Here is a 16,808-nt window from a genome sequence, read left to right as displayed (position 1 = left end):
GATTTTTTATTGTATTAACTATTTCAGTCATATTGCCCAGCTCAACATAAATGTGATCGATTAAGCGGTTGTATTTATGGTGTTCTCACTTCTTAACAGACATATGTGCTTCCTTGCTGAACATATCTCACTCTAGTTTCTATCGTATCTATCTGTCGCCCCTTCTAAAAATGTCCTTCTCGTTTTTCGTTTTTCTGTCTTAGGTGGTACCATGGCAAGCTAGACCGAACCATTGCTGAGGAGCGACTGCGCCAGGCCCGCAACCCTGGCAGCTACCTCATCAGGGAGAGTGACCGCCGGCCCGGTTCCTTCGTCCTGTCTTTCCTCAGTGTGACCAATGTGGTCAACCATTTCAGGTATGACAGAGTACATGCAACTAGCACCACTAACCTCATTGATAGACTTAGCTTTCAGCAAGTTTCTATGTTTAGTGAAACAGTTGGTGGTCCCATTGCAAATTAGTTGGCTTGTTTGAAGTTTTTTTTTTCAGAGCTGTAACTACATTTGACCCGACTTGGCCGACACAATGCTGAGAACGTGTTTGTCCAATAAACTATTTTCTTTCCATGTTCTGGGAAACCAAAAGGATAATGTAATGATCCTTCTGGTGTCATCTGTGTTTGCAGTGCCAATTATAGAAGATAGCATATCTTACAACTGACAGAGCTTTGTGTTTGAAATAGTTAGAATAGTTTGGTCTGACAACTATTGTATCTCTATTCTCTATAGAGCCCTTTTAGTAGGTGAATTATAACATAATGTGACATTTCACAATAAGCCGGCAGCATGCTACCCTCAAGTAGAAGATAAGGATAGGGGAAGTACATAAGTTGTTTATTACATGCTAACTAAAAGGACAGAGAGACATAGACACCGCAGTGAAAGAGTAACCTCAGAAATGTTCTGATAGTAAATCAACTGTTTTCTGGTGCCATGTCTTGCCATTGTAGACCACCTCTGCTTGTTTGTGTCACAGTCATTCAGACATACACGAGGCTTAAGAACAATGGTGTGCGTGCGTGTGTGTGAGAGTGAGACACAGAAGACTTCTATGTGGGCGTGTAGCAAAAGAATGAAGAAGAGTGAAGAAGCACACTTGTCTAGCAACAATACATTGGGGGTATTTAACAACCTTATAGTCAATAAAACTAAATAGACTCTGCATTACAAATTATCCTACTTTTCACTGGATATGTGATAGGCTACATCCAAGTTTTCTATTTTGAAACGCATATTTTTTTCTACGTTTATACTGAGCATCACCGAAATCAAACCGCCATTATCAGCACTATAAGCGTTTGAGGTTTTGATTTTGAACTTTGAGGTGGATGCAAAACAGGGGACTTTCCTTTTTATTATTTTTGTTATTTTGTTACGCAAAATACACAACTATTCTGAAGTACAAAGAGAAATGGTAAACATACAAATGCCACCTAATTTGTCTGAGAATTTAGAGAAAGATCTTAAGTATCAAGCATGACCTTTTGTATTATTAAAGAGTTCTAAAATACTCTTTTATGTAACTAAGCAACCAGTCCACCTCCTGTTTACACTGGCACCCACGCGCCCAGTGTACATGTATAGTCATGTGATATTTGTTTTGAGGGGTTCTTGTATGAACAGAAATTATTTTGAAAATCATGCCTGAGTGGACGGATATCGTTTTTGTTCTAAACATATTAATGTAGATGAAGCCATTGTCAGCACAAGGATACATTCAAGCTGCAGCTCATACGTAAGAGAGAAAAATAGTCTTTTCGATCAAGAGCAAACAATGTGAATTCCTCTACTTATTCATTTATAATTTGTAGGCTTTTTTAAAGTGGTTTACTTGAAGATGGGGTGTGATAAAGTGGAAGCATCTATTTTAGATCAATAACTTACTGAGAATAACATTTTGGGTGTACACCAAGGTTTAGCAAAGTGCTTTAAGACTTAATGTGGGCATATGCTAAAAGTCCTTTATTATTATCTGTCCATTGCATTCTGCTGTTTTTGGCTAAACTGTAATTTCATAAAATGTTTCGTACAACTACTCTACGATTCCTGTTTGACCTTTTAGAAAGCAAAACGGTTTGTGCTCTGAAAAATCGTAGACATTTCCACCAGAAAATGCACTTCTCTAATTAAGTAACAATGACATCATCTATTTCCCTCACGTCGATTTAGTGTGGAGACATGATGTCATTGATGCTGGAAAAAGAAAGCCCTTTTGTCAGGGAATTATGGACATAAGGTTAATTGCCGGACAACTACACTTCAAATGGTTGATATCCTTAGATTGTGCACACAGCAAATGAGTAATCACACAAGTGCATTTGTTAAAAACCATTAATCAAAGATCCACTCAATTGATGAACAGATACTTAGGAATATTGGCTCTGAAATAAGATATGGTTTGGAGCAACATTTGTATAATACCATTGTGATCATTCACTGATTTTCCCTAACAAATTAGTAACGTCCTGGTTGTAATAGTTGGATATGTTTCTTCTGTGGTATAGGAGCCCTGGTAAAAAACAATGTTGACGCAGCCCGTCCAGATAAATATTTCACTGTCAAATGGATCAAAGCAGAACATTTTCTATTTCCTTTTCTGCAAAGATTAGCCTGTATTTACAAACAACTGTGCTTCCTTTTATCATTGTTGTTTTTTCTCTCAACAGGATAATTGCCATGTGTGGGGACTATTACATTGGTGGGCGGCGGTTCTCTTCTCTATCAGACCTGATCGGTTACTACAGCTATGTGTCTTGCCTGCTAAAAGGAGAGAAACTGCTATCGCCAGTGGCGCCCCCTGAGGTAAGACTGACTCCATGACTGGGAGTATGTAGTATATTCTAATACTACATGTTAATGGTCAATTAATGTAAACAAGAAGAAGATTGAGTAATATAGTACTATTTAATAATAAAAGGTTGGTCTTAATACTTGAGATCTTCCTATATACTGTTATCGTCCTCTATAAAATCAAAAAGACACTTTGTGAAAAAACATAACCATTTTATTTTTCAAACTTAGTTACAAGGTTGCAGTTCTTTCCTCCTCTCTTACACACGCACATCACATTTACTTTAAAAATGAACACTTACAAATCAAAGTTTTACAAGATTATGGGTCATTAAATTTGGTCCACAGACGTCTCTCGTTTTGGCAGCTTGTTGTTTTCAGCAATAGATCGCGCTGACTGAGTAAATCAGTCTTCTATGCTGTTGGAAATGGAAAAGGAATTCTACAGAGAAAAAAAATAATATGCCAAACGCATGCAAAACCTGTGACAAAAATAAGCTTAATCTGATAATGTTTTCCAGTAAAAGTACCTTGAGGTTTGAAACAGAGTGGAAGATACTTATCTATTTGTGGTAACTGTAAAGTCAGCCTTGATTCCTTAAATCAGCCACTTGCTCAATTTACAAGGAAATATTTATCCTTGCAGTATTCAGAACTGTTTAAATTAATGCTAATTTCCTTTTTTAGTGGAGTGTGATATCTCCGAGAGGGGATTTTAGTAGAATACTTGATTTTTTAGAGTAATTGGGGGATTTAACATGGATGTGGGTTTTGAAGGCTAAGAATGAGATCTTTATTCTTATATGTGCATGTTTCCACAGCCTGTAGAAGACAGGAGGAGAGTCAGGGCCATACTTCCATACACCAAAGTGCCAGATACTGATGAGATCAGGTAAGGTTCTGTGTGCAACTATTCAGAAAAAATATTTCCCTTGTGTTTTACATGTTGTCTAACATTTTCAAATCCATCGAGTCGCTTAAAAGTACTCTCATAAATATGAGCTACAATTTTTTGACAGTCAGACAATCCCTCATGATGCCATGAGCTTAAAAATATCATATTTGATTGTATTGCTCCCAAATAGCAGCATGGTATACCTTGGATTCATTTTTTATTTTAGGGATGTCAAAAGCTTGTTTTTCCCATTTCATCGACCTGGAAAGCATCATCTAAATTGTTATTGAAAAACTGTCTTGCCCCTGTCATAAAGCTGCAGTAGGCACACTTAGTGATGATCCCAGCGATCCCTGATTTCCTAAATCTGTTCAACATCTGTCTGAGGTCAACCTCAGCCATGAGTCTGCCTCTGGCTTAAAGGAATAGACAGACGTGCACATATCTTAAATGTTATGTGTCAGAGGAGCCACCTGCTGGTATTGCTCTGGTATTACAAACAGGCAGCAGACAATTTCTTTATTTAAAATGAACCAGATTCCAATGCCTTGGCGGAGCAAAGGTGTGATAGAGAGATGGCTGTGTCGTATTACAACAACACATGTGTCGCAGAGTTTACAGTGTTTTTGTTGCCTTATTTATACAATCCGTCACAATAATATCACTTTCTCTTAATGCCCATTCTGACTTACTTGGATCTTCAGTTTCCTGAAAGGAGACATGTTTATTGTTCACAATGAACTGGATGATGGCTGGATGTGGGTGACCAATGTTCGCACAGAAGAGCAGGGCCTTATTGTGGAGGATCTGGTGGAGGAGGTGGTAAGTACAGCACAATATGTTAAGGCTATATCTATTGTTTTAAGAACGTATGAATATTTATGACTACAGTATATCATGCCAAAATGGCCTTAGCATAGCACCAAAGGCAGTGTTTAAGATGTATGAATGTGCAGCACAACAGTCCATAGGTGTCACAAAAACTGCACTCTTGGTCCATTAGAGTTGGTGTCTTGACAGATTTTGGTTTCTGATATTTTTTCAGGGACGAGAGGAGGATCCACATGAGGGAAAAGCGTAAGTTATGTTACACTATCACTTTTAGTGATCTCGTCAATTGGAAGATTTCAAAGCAGGATATAAAGGTTAACACGTAATTTTCTCATTAGATACGATTCTCTGTGACACTGTACTTATTAGTCAACAGGATATTATCTCACCTAGTCAGTTCAGCTTCTTTGTTAGCCTCTATTCACACAACCTAGTGTGCTTTGTTTGTAAGAATAGCACAACAGTACATTGTACACACTATGAGACATTGCTGTCTCCTAACCTCCCATGTCTTTCAGTCTTTAAGGCTGACTGTCCCCAACAGCATCATCAGTAATTTAAGATTTCTATGTGTAGAGATAGTGTTGTTGCAGCAGGTTCTAACATATGTTTGCATTTAGTTGATTTATCAATTCGTATTGTCTCCACCTCATTTTGCTGTTGCTCTCATTCAATCTTCTGAACAGCTGGTATCATGGCAAGATCACCAAGCAGGAGGCCTACAACCTGCTGATGACGGGTACCATTCCTCTTTGCCTTTCTTTAGGCGAGCGCTATTAATCACTTGCTGCATTACTTGTTCAATTTGTCAGAAATAAGTTATGAACATCAAAGTCCATTTATCTAAATCTATTGCTGAGCATACACTAAAACATTTCTCTTTCACCCCCTCTCATTTCGTAGTTGGCCAGGTGTGCAGTTTTCTCGTCCGACCATCAGACAACACACCTGGGGACTACTCCCTCTTTTTTCGCACCAATGAAAACATCCAAAGGTTTAAGATCTCCCCCACTCCCAACAATCAGTTCATGATGGGGGGGAGGTACTACAACAGGTATGTTTGGCAATGTGCCAGCATCCAGCTGCCGTTCCAATATAATACTCCCAAGAGATATTAAATGCTAGTTGTAGCATTTTAGAAGTTGTAGTGAGCTGGTCATGTGCATTTTGACTTTCAATAACTGATATGCTGGATCTTGTTTGCTCTCACTCTCTAATTGGCAGTGTCGATGACATCGTCGACCATTACAAGAAAGAGCAGATTGTCGAGGGCTACAACCTGAAAGAGCCAGTTTCAGTGCAGGTAGCTACACATGTATTTTAGCGTTATTGAGCCTGTTTGATGTTATATTTTTGACCTAATGGAATGATATTTGAAAATTAAAGAGGTTTAATGAGACTTAAGTGCTTACATTTCTCTATTCTCTCTCTTAATGTTGCCATGCAACATATCCAAGTACTGATGGCAAAAGAGTAAATCTTGAGTGTCACTCAACTGTAAATGTATATTCTGAAGTGAAAATATTGCATCAGACGTTTTCCTGTTTGTATTTTTCTAAATCTAGAACATTGCTTTGGGGCAGCGGCTATAGCACTTAATTCAAGCATTGTTATGTAAGCTGTCCCTTTTTAATGGATTTGATGATTGTGTGATGGCTTGATCTGTTTATGTATTTACCATAGCACCAAGAACAAGTTCTTACTGACACAGTGGATGGGAGAGAAATTTATAACACTATCAGACGAAAAACAAAAGACGCTTTCTACAAAAACATTGTCAAAAAAGGCTACATCCAATTCAACAAAGGTATGAGTGACATCTGTCTTCAGTAGCCCCTTGTAATACCATCCCTGTCTTGTGATTACGTCAGTCAATTTAATAATTTCTGTCACTTCCAGGAAAAGGCAAAAGATGGAAGAACCTTTACTTTATCCTGGAGGGTAACGATGCCCAGCTCATCTACTTTGAGAGCGAAAAGAGAGCCACCAAACCTAAAGGGCTGATCGACCTAAGTGTGTGCTCCGTTTATGGTGTGCATGACAGTCTTTTTGGCAGGTGAGATGTTCAAATATAATCTCTTGGTATAATTCAGTAAAGTTGGCAGGAAGCACTGTCCCTCAGCTCGGAATAATCTTATGCCCAGACACAATATTAAAGTAATTTAATCCAAATGATATATCATATTGTGCAAAGCATTTAAAACCTTCTCTTGTCTATTTTTTTTCAGGCCACATTGTTTCCAGATTGTTGTACAGCACTTTAGTGAGGAACAGTACATATTCTACTTTGCAGGGGAGTCTCCAGAGCAGGCACAGGTAATACCAGGATCAGCAGCTTGCTCCCTATCACTAATAACTGTCTCAAACAGTGTAGGAGCAGTGCAAATCTGTTTCAAAATCTGAGTCAAAAATCCTTTAAGTCTCGAAAATGACTTGACGCTGGGAACTGCTTCTGTTATTTAGAAAAAATAAAATACATTTTGAGCCTGAACTGGTTCTTCATTAGATACAGGCTGCCACTGAATAGCTTTGTGCAGTGGTAATCAACCCCTGGAAGTGACAAAGAACCATTCTTTTTATTTTATTTGTTATTATATTATTTATTAAACAAATAAGAACAAACGGTGTGAAGAGTTTACAGTGTTGTGATTTCTTCCAGAGACGGAGCTCATGACAACTGGAACTTTAAAATGTTCTGACAGTGTTCTGTTTTTGCAGGATTGGATGAAATGCCTTCACAATTTTTGCAGTAACTTACGAAAAACCACTCAGCCGACTTCCAACAAAAGGCTTCGACAGGTACATATTCCGTTTTGTATGTTCATGAAGACAACGTAGTAACAGTAGATGATCAAATCTAACAAGTAAAAAGGTATTTATCATTCTAGTACAAGATCAGCAGCAATGAATAATTGTAAAATTTGAAGCTCAGAATTAATCTAATGTGAGCAAAACATTAACACGGTCACACAGAAAGACTTTAATATGCTTGTAAGCTCCCAATTTTAATATCTGAATCGGTGGGTTCTTTAATAAAACCAACAGAGGAAAAGACTAAGTGACCTTTTATCCTGGCTTCATTGTACTGCCTTTGTAAGACAAGTTGATTTTGTTACTGCATAATTTCACCATTCCCACACTTTGCTCAACCTAAATTATTATTTTAAAAGGCTTCATGCCTGGTGAGCCCTTTAATATATTTTGTCAAAAAATAAATTATGTTTTCTCTATTGGTCTATTTGATATCACAGATTATAACGTTTTCTATATAGTCATATTATATGCACAAAAAGCTATAGTTTGTTGTTTGTATATATTGTTTTTAAATTATCAGCACCGTTCTGGTCATTAATTGTTTTCAATGTATTTTATATATATTTTAGTAAGGACCATTACAAACCATGTATCAAGTGTTATGTTATGTATTTGTATGTTTCATGTGCTGATGTTTAAAAAATGTTCTCCTCTCAGGTGAGCAGCTTGGTGCTGTATGTGGAGGAGGCCCACAAGCTGCCAGTGAAATATTTTAACAGCCCCTACTGTAACATCTACCTGAACAGCGTCCAGGTGGCTAAAACTCACCCTCGGGAGGGGCAGAACCCCGTCTTCACAGAAGAGTTCATCTTTGAGTGAGTCTGTCATTGCATATTTTATCGCCCACACATTTTCAGCAACCCATCTTGCGAAGAATAAATAGAATGTTCTCTCCTCATTTCCAGAGTAATGCAATGTATTTATCTGTTGTTTCAGTGATCTGTCGAGTGAAATCAACAGATTTGAAATCAGTCTGAGCAACAAAACAAAAAAGAGCAAAGAAAGTGACATCTGTAAGGACATTGTTTTTTTTTTAAACAAATGTAATCACTATGAGTTTTGGCATTCACCTCATCCCCTTTAGTTTAATTTCACAACTGACAGCTCTCCCACCCTTTCATGCCTCAATCTCTCTCCCTCTCAGTGTTCATGCGTTGCCAGTTAAACCGTCTGCAGAAGGGCCAGATGATTGACGAGTGGTTCCCTCTCAGCTCCCACGTGCCTCTGAAGGGCATCGAGCCGGGCTCTTTACGTGTACGTGCCCGCTACTCCATGGAGAAGATCATGCCCGAAGAGGAGTACAGCGAGTTCAAAGAGGTCTGAATCACTGATTTTGTCCATTAACTGCTTCTCTGTTATTCACTTAAACTGACAATGATATCATTGTCATGTGTCCTCTGCAGATGATCTTGCAGAAAGAGTTCCATGTTATCTACGCTCTGGCCCATGTGTGCGGTCAGGACCGCACCTTATTGGCAAGCCTTCTTCTGCGGATCTTCAGACACGAGAAGGCTGAAGCTCCTCTACTCAGGACACTCAACGACAGAGAGATTAATGTGGAAGGTAAGAAAGCAAGCAATAAGAACAAGAACAACAAAACAATGATGCAAAAACAAATGGATCGCATTGCTGAATTAAGGGATGTGCATAAAATTCACTTTAGGAACCCAACGTATTCTCATGTTGAATAAAAGGATAATGTAAATGTTATGTAACTTAGTTGTGAAACCTTCAATGCGTCTCTGTAGCAACACCTCAATCTGCAGTGTTACAGTGTTTTACAGGGTTCAGCTTAACTGTATGGTTTGTTTGTCACCTCACCTTAAAAATACCCTGTGCACATACACTTGCATAACTTTCTCTGCTTGTGCACTACTCAGATGAAGCCACAACATTATTCAGAGCGACCACTCTGGCCAGCACTCTGATGGAGCAGTACATGAAGGCCACAGCCACGCCATTTGTCCACCACGCTCTCAAAGACACCATCCTCAAGATCATGGAGAGCAAACAGTCCTGCGAGGTAAATACCTACAAAGGGTTTTAGTTTTACGCAAAGCAAAACAAGTTCTTAAGCGTTTTTTCGCTGCATGTAGATGCAAATCAAAACATACAGGGACACAGCACCAGCATGTTTGAGGTTTTGAATGTGCTGTATGAGTCTTTGTTGCAATAATCTATTTTTTGCCAACTTCTCTTCTGTAACAAATAAGAAATATCACAAATGCAAATACTAATTGCTGATCCACATCTACCCAACACACACAACGTACAACTGATGCAACATGTGGTGCTTGTTACCATTGAATAAGATTATTATATCATGGTTCACAGTCATACATTGTGAATTTTAATTCATTCATTGTCAATTGTTTCTCTTACCTCCCTCCTTTTCTTACTTCCTCCATCTTTGCCTTTAAGCTGAACCCTTCCAAACTGGAAAAGAATGAGGATGTTAACTTGAACCTGGCTCATCTTCTCAACATCCTGTCCGAACTTGTGGAGAAGATCTTCATGGCTGCTGAGATTCTACCACCGTAAGTACTCGCACACAGTTTTGTCCTGTGCTGTGGGGTAAATCGCTCAAACTGGCTTCAAAGAGAAAACTCAAAGGCAAAGGTCTAATAAATCCAAATAATTTGTTTATCTTTCTCTTTGATGACCCATTCAGGACATTGAGGTTCATCTATGGCTGTCTGCAGAAGTCTGTGCAGCAGAAATGGATCACTAACACGACAATGAGGACGAGGGTCGTGAGGTAAAGGGGCACAAATATTCAATGTTGGACCCACTTGTTTACAATGTTAAAAAGCTGTCAATATATTCTTTGTCTGTGTTAACTGTCCATCATTATTGCAACTTAGCATGTTATTTGTTCTTACTCAGTCTAACTTCCTTTCATCTATTCTACTTCCAGTGGCTTTGTCTTTCTAAGACTGATCTGTCCCGCCATCCTCAACCCCAGACTGTTCAACATTATTGCTGGTGAGCATCTGTCAAAAAAGCATGCAAAAAGCCACCCGCTTTGTGACCTGTTGAAATATGTGTTTCTTACTGCCCTCTTTTCTTGTAGACCCTCCATCAACAGCAGCAGCCAGAACCCTCACACTGGTGGCGAAGTCTGTCCAGAACCTTGCCAACCTGGTTGAATTTGGTGCTAAGGTGTGGATTATGTACTAGAAATAATAGCTTGCATATTATTTTGCCAGTGGCTGTACACCAGAGGAGCAATTTGCATTGGTAATTGTTATATTTGATGCAAGTTCTACAAATGTCTTCCCTCTACTAAAAACAGGAACCCTACATGGAGGGTGTAAACCCTTTCATCAAAAACAACAAACACAGGATGATCATGTTTCTGGATGAGTTGGGGGTGAGTAACGTTCTTTGCCTTTTGATCAAATCATCAGGCTGAACTTCACAAGCTTAGAAAAGTGTCTCCTGTGTTTGTAGAACGTCCCTGACCTCCCTGAAGCCACAGAGCACTTTAGGACGGATCTGTCCCGGGACCTGGCCGCACTGCACGAGGTCTGTACCACACACTCGGATGAGCTCCGGACGCTCAGCAACGAGAGGGGAGCACAGCAGGTCAGAGAATCGACGATATGCGCAGTTGTGCAAGCATAGGACATTTTCTGCTGTCCTGTTTCAGAAGCATTACCTAATTCCTGTTTCCCGTCTGCAGCACGTGTTGAAAAAGCTGCTGGCCATAACAGAGCTCCTCCAACAGAAGCAGACTCAGTATGCCATGTCCAACAGCAACAGGTAGTACTGTCCTCCTCCTCTCCTCATCTTCCCATCAAGTCTCCTCCACCGGAGTGCAGAGGATACCTAGCATGCTCTACCCTCATCACCATGGCAACCCCTTCATCATGTCCTCCTCCAATCGTCCCGCCCATCCCCACCCACATGCCATTTTGTCCCGATCACCACAAGAGCTATGCAACAACCGACGCCGTATCTAAAAAAACAAAAACTTGCAGTGACGAACAGCTGTATGCACAGGAAACTGTGGGAAATATTTTACCCTCAAACTGTTTTCAGAATACTGACTTGGGTACATTTCATTCCCTTCATCATGAGGGCCAAATATTGAGATTGTAAGAGTTTCTTTGTACCCAGTATGTGTTCTGATAGCACAGGTTGCCAAAGTGTACCCCTCCCCCGCTCAATATGAGGAAACTGACATGAAGAAGCTAGTTCTCTCAGTCCCCTTTTCTTGTAACTGGATTATGAGCGATAAAGCTTTTTATACTGTAATTGACTGATTTATTTTAAGGTTGTAACGATATCCACAAAGTGCTAAAACTAGCATTTCTGTCTATTTGTTCTTTTTTCTTTCTTTTCCAGATTGAAACTTTTTTTTTTAGGAAAGTATGGTTATTTTATATTAAGAATAAATTCTCTTGCTGGAATCATGAGTATAAGTGAGATGAACTGAATTTTTTTCCTCAGATTGTATCGGCTATTTTGATTATTTGGTCTTTTTTGAAACTTCTCAATGCCAGACAAGACACATAATCAGAGAAACCAAGTAAAATGAAAGTGTTTACAGCAAAAGAAATTGAATAGTACAGATTGTATCAGACATGCATGCACTTATTAAACAGTTTTTGTAAAGTAGATATGGAGTCATTCATTGTCCCCTGACAAAGGTGGAGAAACGTATGCACACAGTATCATGTGGCTTGTTTACGTGTAAAGAATAATCTATTCTGTTTAATCTTCAGAAACGAGACACAATGTAGAAAAATATCTTTATTCAGCCGGCCGGACCAAAGCAAATCCAGGACTTCAATATGTTGTAGAAAAGTAAATATAACATGTACACTTATGCAAACTGTCTTTGACTCTCCATTGTATTTTCTGTAACGGCATGGTTATGCAATCGTGACAGTTTAATGTAATAAACTGATGGTGTACTAAAATATTATCTTCAAATGCCAAACCATCTTGGGGTAAATGCTCACACCAGATCTTCATCAGTCCATTCCTGCAATGGGGTAAAAATAAAAATATGTAGCTTAACTTATTTTGGTTGAATATCAGCATGTAATAGAAAATATGGTCTCACCTCTATTACGTCTTCTGTTAAACGGGGTTCTTTTGATACATGGCCATCTTCTTCATACCCTCTCTTTCGTTTGCTGCAATACAAAAGTAGTTTTTCTTTGAGCAGATAACTCGTAACGGCAAGTTTAGAATTACTGTTGTGAATATTTCATAATCAGAACTAGGTTTGCAGCCGCTAACTGTTCCTTAAAGTCGACGTTTGTGACCAACCCCTTCAAGTCCATTTTCAACACTCATCTAGGAAAGTAATGTGCGTCTAGTTTCCACTACACCTTCATAATCGCCATTGGTAGTTGTAGTTTCCCCATGCCTCTTCACACCAATATGTACATACATAGCATTTTAATTAACGCACAATAAGTGATTCTCCAAGCGGGAGCCTTTCACAAACATGTCCACTTTATCTTACAGGACAGAGTGCACCATCATGTCACTGGCTGCTGCCATCCAGGTAATGTGAGTTTTACAGATTTCTACCTGGGAATCAAAGTGTGGTAGTCAGACCACACAGCCAGCCAAAGTGAGTCCTCATCCCATGAGGTGCGCTACCGAAGACTTGCGTCAGTTTGTATTTATAAGCATGTGGCCTAGATTCCTGGCAGTTCAAACGCAATATGGCCGTTCTCCGTGGGAAACCACTTGCTGCATATAAGAATAGTCCTTCCAAATCCGCTCCAGACACAGCGTTGAACTGATGAACCTTTGACAAGAAGTTGTGTCGCATACGACCTTGAAGAGATGACTTCTATGAAGATGGACCTAAGATACAGTTGAAATATCTGAACTCCTTTTTTCCTGGTACGCCTGCCACTCCAGTCTCACTGGTTATAATTAATTGACATGGAAACTAGACAAATGGCGTCCTGATCAGCCCCTCCTTTCCTGGGACAAAACTTGCGAGAATGACGGGGGAGGCCATCCAAAGCATTGAAGTAGCGTTTTCTGCCGTCATCAGGGAATTTAACGCAGCACCTCTCTCCAAGATGACACAAGCCTTAACTCCTTTCTACGCATCATCCACTCGCCCACCTCACCTGGTTTTATGACGAGCTCTTTCTCATTGTACGAACCTACCCGCAGCACTGGAACCACTTGTTAGATTTTTTTATATGCTGCTTTGTTTGTTGCTATTATATACTTAAGCTTGTATAGAAGTTTAGGGTGTTTGTATGGTCTAGCTGAACAGAGATGAAAGATAGTCTGTAACCTGTCCTGTGCATGTGTTAATCCTGAATGGATTCTGCTATAGTGTGTGGGCCTACATATATGCTGCTCTAACAAACATCACCCCCCACTAAGCCTTGGGGTTTTTTGAAGCTTTCTTGCATTTGCAGTCTCTCTCGCTCTCCTGCCATCACAGGTGGCTTTTCAGAACATTTCTGCACCGACTATTTTCATATAGATTCATCCTGAGAAGTCATGCCATGCACAGATTTATCAACTTCAAAGTCATAAAGGGTCGGCCCTGTGTGCCTCCTGATGACTCAAGCCGCTGCAGAGTCTGAATCTGTGCCTGTCATAGCTCAAGAGTTTACCAAACTGTTTACTGTAGTTGCACTTAAAGATACCACGGACCTCACCAACCTCACCAAGTGTTAACAGACAGCTGGCGACAGGTAAATGATTAGCCTACAAGTCTCATCAGCAATACCAATATCAGCTCTGCTACATGGTATGGATGATGTAGGTAGGAATGTGGTGTGCTGTTGTACTTCCTTTCTGTATTTCATACAGCTAATGATGTGTTCCTTTTTATTTTTCTACCTGATACTGAACCTTTTGCATCTTAGATACGACAACCTGGCTAAAATAAAACTGTTACTATGTATAACAACAGAAAACTTGAGTTGCTTACTTTGGTGTGGATGATGAACATTACATCTGATGACAAAAAAAAGCATACACATACCTGCACCAATACACAACTTTAGTCCTGTAAGGTTAATGTAAGGACAAGATCAAATAAATTGTATTTGGTTTCTCACCTCCACAATAGTCAAATGTTCTTAATATGGCTGTGTATAGTGTGACAATATATTGTTCCCTCCAATCATTGGACATCTCTCAAAGGAAACATGCACAAGTGACTTCCATCTCCTTACTTGCTTGAACTGGCAAATTCAGCATGAATCCTCTCCAACTTCTTTTTGTAAGCATTCACCTCCTCCGCGTTCGGAAGTTCATACTTCCTGAGGATGGTTTTCATCTCTGGATGAACACAGAACACATTTACTTTAATCTCAGATCAGACTTGTTCTGTGTTACAAACAGTGCAGTGAAGCTAAGAGGGCTCAACATCACCACCATGTGGTGCCAAATGAAGGTGTAGTTTACTCACGTCTCATTGAGTCGTACAGCTTTGAGAGAGTCTCTTTGTCCTCTTTCAGTCGCAGACATTCATTCAGGTAGCTTGTCATTTGGAAAAAAAACAAAACGTTTGTTTTAATTAACAAACTAACAACTTTTTTTCCTTCAGTGAATTTTCAGTTTACGGGTTCTGTTTTTATTCTGGGAGAACATATTCCTTGAATTGCTTCACAAAAAATACGTTAATGATGGTCATCCGGCTGATTATTTAATTAAAACGATAATTATTACTAAATTACTTCAAAATCTACTTTTCAAAATTCAAACTTTGAATTTTTCTTGTTTAAACATGAGCACCTCTCCATGTTGAGACCAGCTCTCGAGGCACTGTTCAGAATAGCTGCAAGAGCAATCTGCGAGGGGGGGAACAGCAGTCCTGTGTCTGTCATAGACGCCTGTGTCAGAAAGTCATCTGCATTCTTCCTCAGTGACTCTGGGTTCTCCAGCATGGGGTACCTTGTCTGAAGGATGAGATTTATGAAAAGAACAGACTTCATTGAGACAGGACAAAACATCTGAAATACTAAATGAGCTAGATTTGGACAAGAGAAATATTTGCAGATCTCTCTTCAGGAGTCCACCTACCTTGAGGTCAATAAGCAATCCCTCCATCGGTCTGTAGGGAGTATGGACCACTAGGTGAAAGTTGAGTTGTTGGATCAGCAGCAGCTCAAACTCCAGGATTTGTTCCAGAACTCTTTCCTGCCCTGCCGGGGTCTCCTGCAGAAGGTTGCCCACAAACTGGGTGCTGGAAACGTTGAACTCATCCACTTTACAGGACAGGTATGCACAAGTCAGCCTGGAACCAGAAGATTAGGTCAGAAAGAGGCAGCACAATATACTTTTATGAGCAGCTTTGGTGCAATAGTTGGATTGCAAATTATAAAAATTATCATTGCATATACTTAACTCATGAATAAACTGTCATATTGACTAAACGGACTACTTTCTTCATCTAACATAGCTGTAGTTGCATTTACACAGTTGGAAACATGAATTCATATTTTAACCTACCATGCTTGCATACATACTTCCCTGCAAACATATCTGTACTCACATGATAATCCTAGGGTGGTACTCCATAATGGAGTTGTTCAGGTAGAATCTTCTGAAGTACATGATGGCTGTACCCTGCACAGGTGAGAGACATGCAGGTCAGATGCTATAATAGGTTTTGCTTCCTCTGTTCGTGTTGGCTGGGTTTGAGGAAACGCCAGTGTGCCTGCTCTGTGAGCCTTAATATGGAAGTTTGGGGCAATTTCATAATCTGAGCAGAGCGTCAAAGATTTTAAATTAATTTTACATAGTTTATGTGGTTTCTATACCCGGAAGTTAAACTTGGAATATACTTCATGTGCCACTTTGCAACGCATTACAAGCCCCTGTCTCCAATGATGTATGCAGTTATCTGTATGCACATATGCTTGAAAGAAAAGAGAGTACACACATACCACAACCGATTTGGGCATTACAGGCTTGAAGGCATTGCAGAAGTCTACCATCCTCTTCTCATAGTGTCGGAATAAAACGTCTTCCTCGTGACGCTCAAGGAACTTGGACTCGCTCAGCCCGGGCTGCTTCAGAGAGGGAGGCGGGAGGAGGTCACACGTGTGTCTGCTGTCCTCGTTGTGCTCACGTTTGGTTGTTATTTGTATGTGTCGTCACAACTTACCTTCCCACTCGCAAGTATCTTGTTGCGGAATGCCTGGTTGGCCACGTGTCTCTTCTGCTCAACTTCGTCTTCACATTCAAAGATCCAGTGTTTCCCCTGTGAACTCTGGTGGAACATGGCTGCCTCTGCGAGGAAAGAGGGGCGCAGCAGAAAATGACAGAACGTAAGAGTGACCGTTGGGTGGGACGTTTCCCCGGTTAGCGGTAGCATACGTTAACACAACATACTTTATTTGTAGTCCATTCAAATCCGGACTGCGTTGAGGGCGGCAGCGAGGGAGGTATGTGTGTACAAACAACCTCTTTAATTGCTCGTGAAGCTTCAAACTCACAACAACCACAACTGCGCGTCGCCACTTGTCTTGCG

General features: G+C 40.0%; 2 protein-coding genes across 7 annotated transcripts in view; one reads left to right on the top strand and one right to left on the bottom strand.

The window, feature by feature from the left end:
- LOC137805063 (ras GTPase-activating protein 1-like) overlaps positions 1-14,215 on the top strand; it is a 25,604-nt gene extending 11,389 nt beyond the window's left edge. For 3 of the 4 annotated variants that reach the window (XM_068604740.1, XM_068604738.1, XM_068604742.1), the window contains 25 exons: positions 204-356; positions 2,667-2,802; positions 3,612-3,682; positions 4,390-4,507; positions 4,731-4,762; positions 5,203-5,255; positions 5,420-5,570; positions 5,741-5,819; positions 6,200-6,323; positions 6,416-6,572; positions 6,745-6,832; positions 7,235-7,315; positions 7,988-8,145; positions 8,267-8,343; positions 8,475-8,647; positions 8,734-8,893; positions 9,211-9,353; positions 9,752-9,867; positions 10,002-10,088; positions 10,248-10,315; positions 10,404-10,492; positions 10,626-10,703; positions 10,784-10,918; positions 11,016-11,095; positions 12,815-14,215. In XM_068604740.1, coding sequence (XP_068460841.1) covers positions 204-356; positions 2,667-2,802; positions 3,612-3,682; positions 4,390-4,507; positions 4,731-4,762; positions 5,203-5,255; positions 5,420-5,570; positions 5,741-5,819; positions 6,200-6,323; positions 6,416-6,572; positions 6,745-6,832; positions 7,235-7,315; positions 7,988-8,145; positions 8,267-8,343; positions 8,475-8,647; positions 8,734-8,893; positions 9,211-9,353; positions 9,752-9,867; positions 10,002-10,088; positions 10,248-10,315; positions 10,404-10,492; positions 10,626-10,703; positions 10,784-10,918; positions 11,016-11,095; positions 12,815-12,863 — 2,656 coding nt within the window. In that variant the 3' untranslated portion in view covers positions 12,864-14,215. Of the gene's footprint in view, positions 1-203; positions 357-2,666; positions 2,803-3,611; positions 3,683-4,389; positions 4,508-4,730; positions 4,763-5,202; positions 5,256-5,419; positions 5,571-5,740; positions 5,820-6,199; positions 6,324-6,415; positions 6,573-6,744; positions 6,833-7,234; positions 7,316-7,987; positions 8,146-8,266; positions 8,344-8,474; positions 8,648-8,733; positions 8,894-9,210; positions 9,354-9,751; positions 9,868-10,001; positions 10,089-10,247; positions 10,316-10,403; positions 10,493-10,625; positions 10,704-10,783; positions 10,919-11,015; positions 12,171-12,814 lie in introns of those variants that run through there. The other variant, XM_068604739.1, reaches the window with a different exon arrangement.
- ccnh (cyclin H) lies at positions 12,076-16,808 on the bottom strand. 3 transcript variants are annotated; one of them, XM_068604745.1, is made up of 10 exons: positions 16,670-16,808; positions 16,443-16,567; positions 16,222-16,347; positions 15,828-15,901; positions 15,356-15,569; positions 15,068-15,231; positions 14,742-14,812; positions 14,506-14,611; positions 12,405-12,477; positions 12,076-12,323 (listed from the first exon to the last, which is right to left on the bottom strand). In XM_068604745.1, the coding sequence occupies exons 2-10, from the start codon at positions 16,557-16,559 to the stop codon at positions 12,297-12,299; spliced, it is 972 nt and encodes a 323-aa protein (XP_068460846.1). In that variant the 5' UTR covers positions 16,560-16,567; positions 16,670-16,808; the 3' UTR covers positions 12,076-12,296. The 3 variants fall into 3 exon arrangements, with proteins under 3 accessions (XP_068460846.1, XP_068460844.1, XP_068460845.1); XM_068604743.1 differs by lacking the exon at positions 12,076-12,323 and having other exon boundaries at positions 12,330-12,477; XM_068604744.1 differs by lacking the exon at positions 12,076-12,323 and having other exon boundaries at positions 12,330-12,477; positions 16,222-16,344.

Source organism: Clinocottus analis, unplaced genomic scaffold (genome assembly GCF_023055335.1).
Source record: "Clinocottus analis isolate CAN_PGR_092001 unplaced genomic scaffold, fCliAna1.0.p SCAF_7, whole genome shotgun sequence".
Classification (NCBI taxonomy): domain Eukaryota; kingdom Metazoa; phylum Chordata; class Actinopteri; order Perciformes; family Cottidae; genus Clinocottus; species Clinocottus analis.
The sequence above is the reverse complement of the archived record's forward strand: the minus strand, read 5'-3'. Positions and strand labels throughout refer to the sequence as shown.

Coding starts and splice junctions, on each gene's coding strand:
- ccnh (XM_068604743.1), bottom strand. CDS start 16,559: ATGTTCCACCAGAGTTCACAGGGGAAACACTGGATCTTTGAATGTGAA. Junction 14,612..14,741: donor GCTGTACGACTCAATGAGAC/GTGAGTAAACTA, acceptor GTGTTCATCCAG/AGATGAAAACCATCCTCAGG. Junction 12,478..14,505: donor GAATTTGCCAGTTCAAGCAA/GTAAGGAGATGG, acceptor TTTGTATTGCAG/CAAACGAAAGAGAGGGTATG.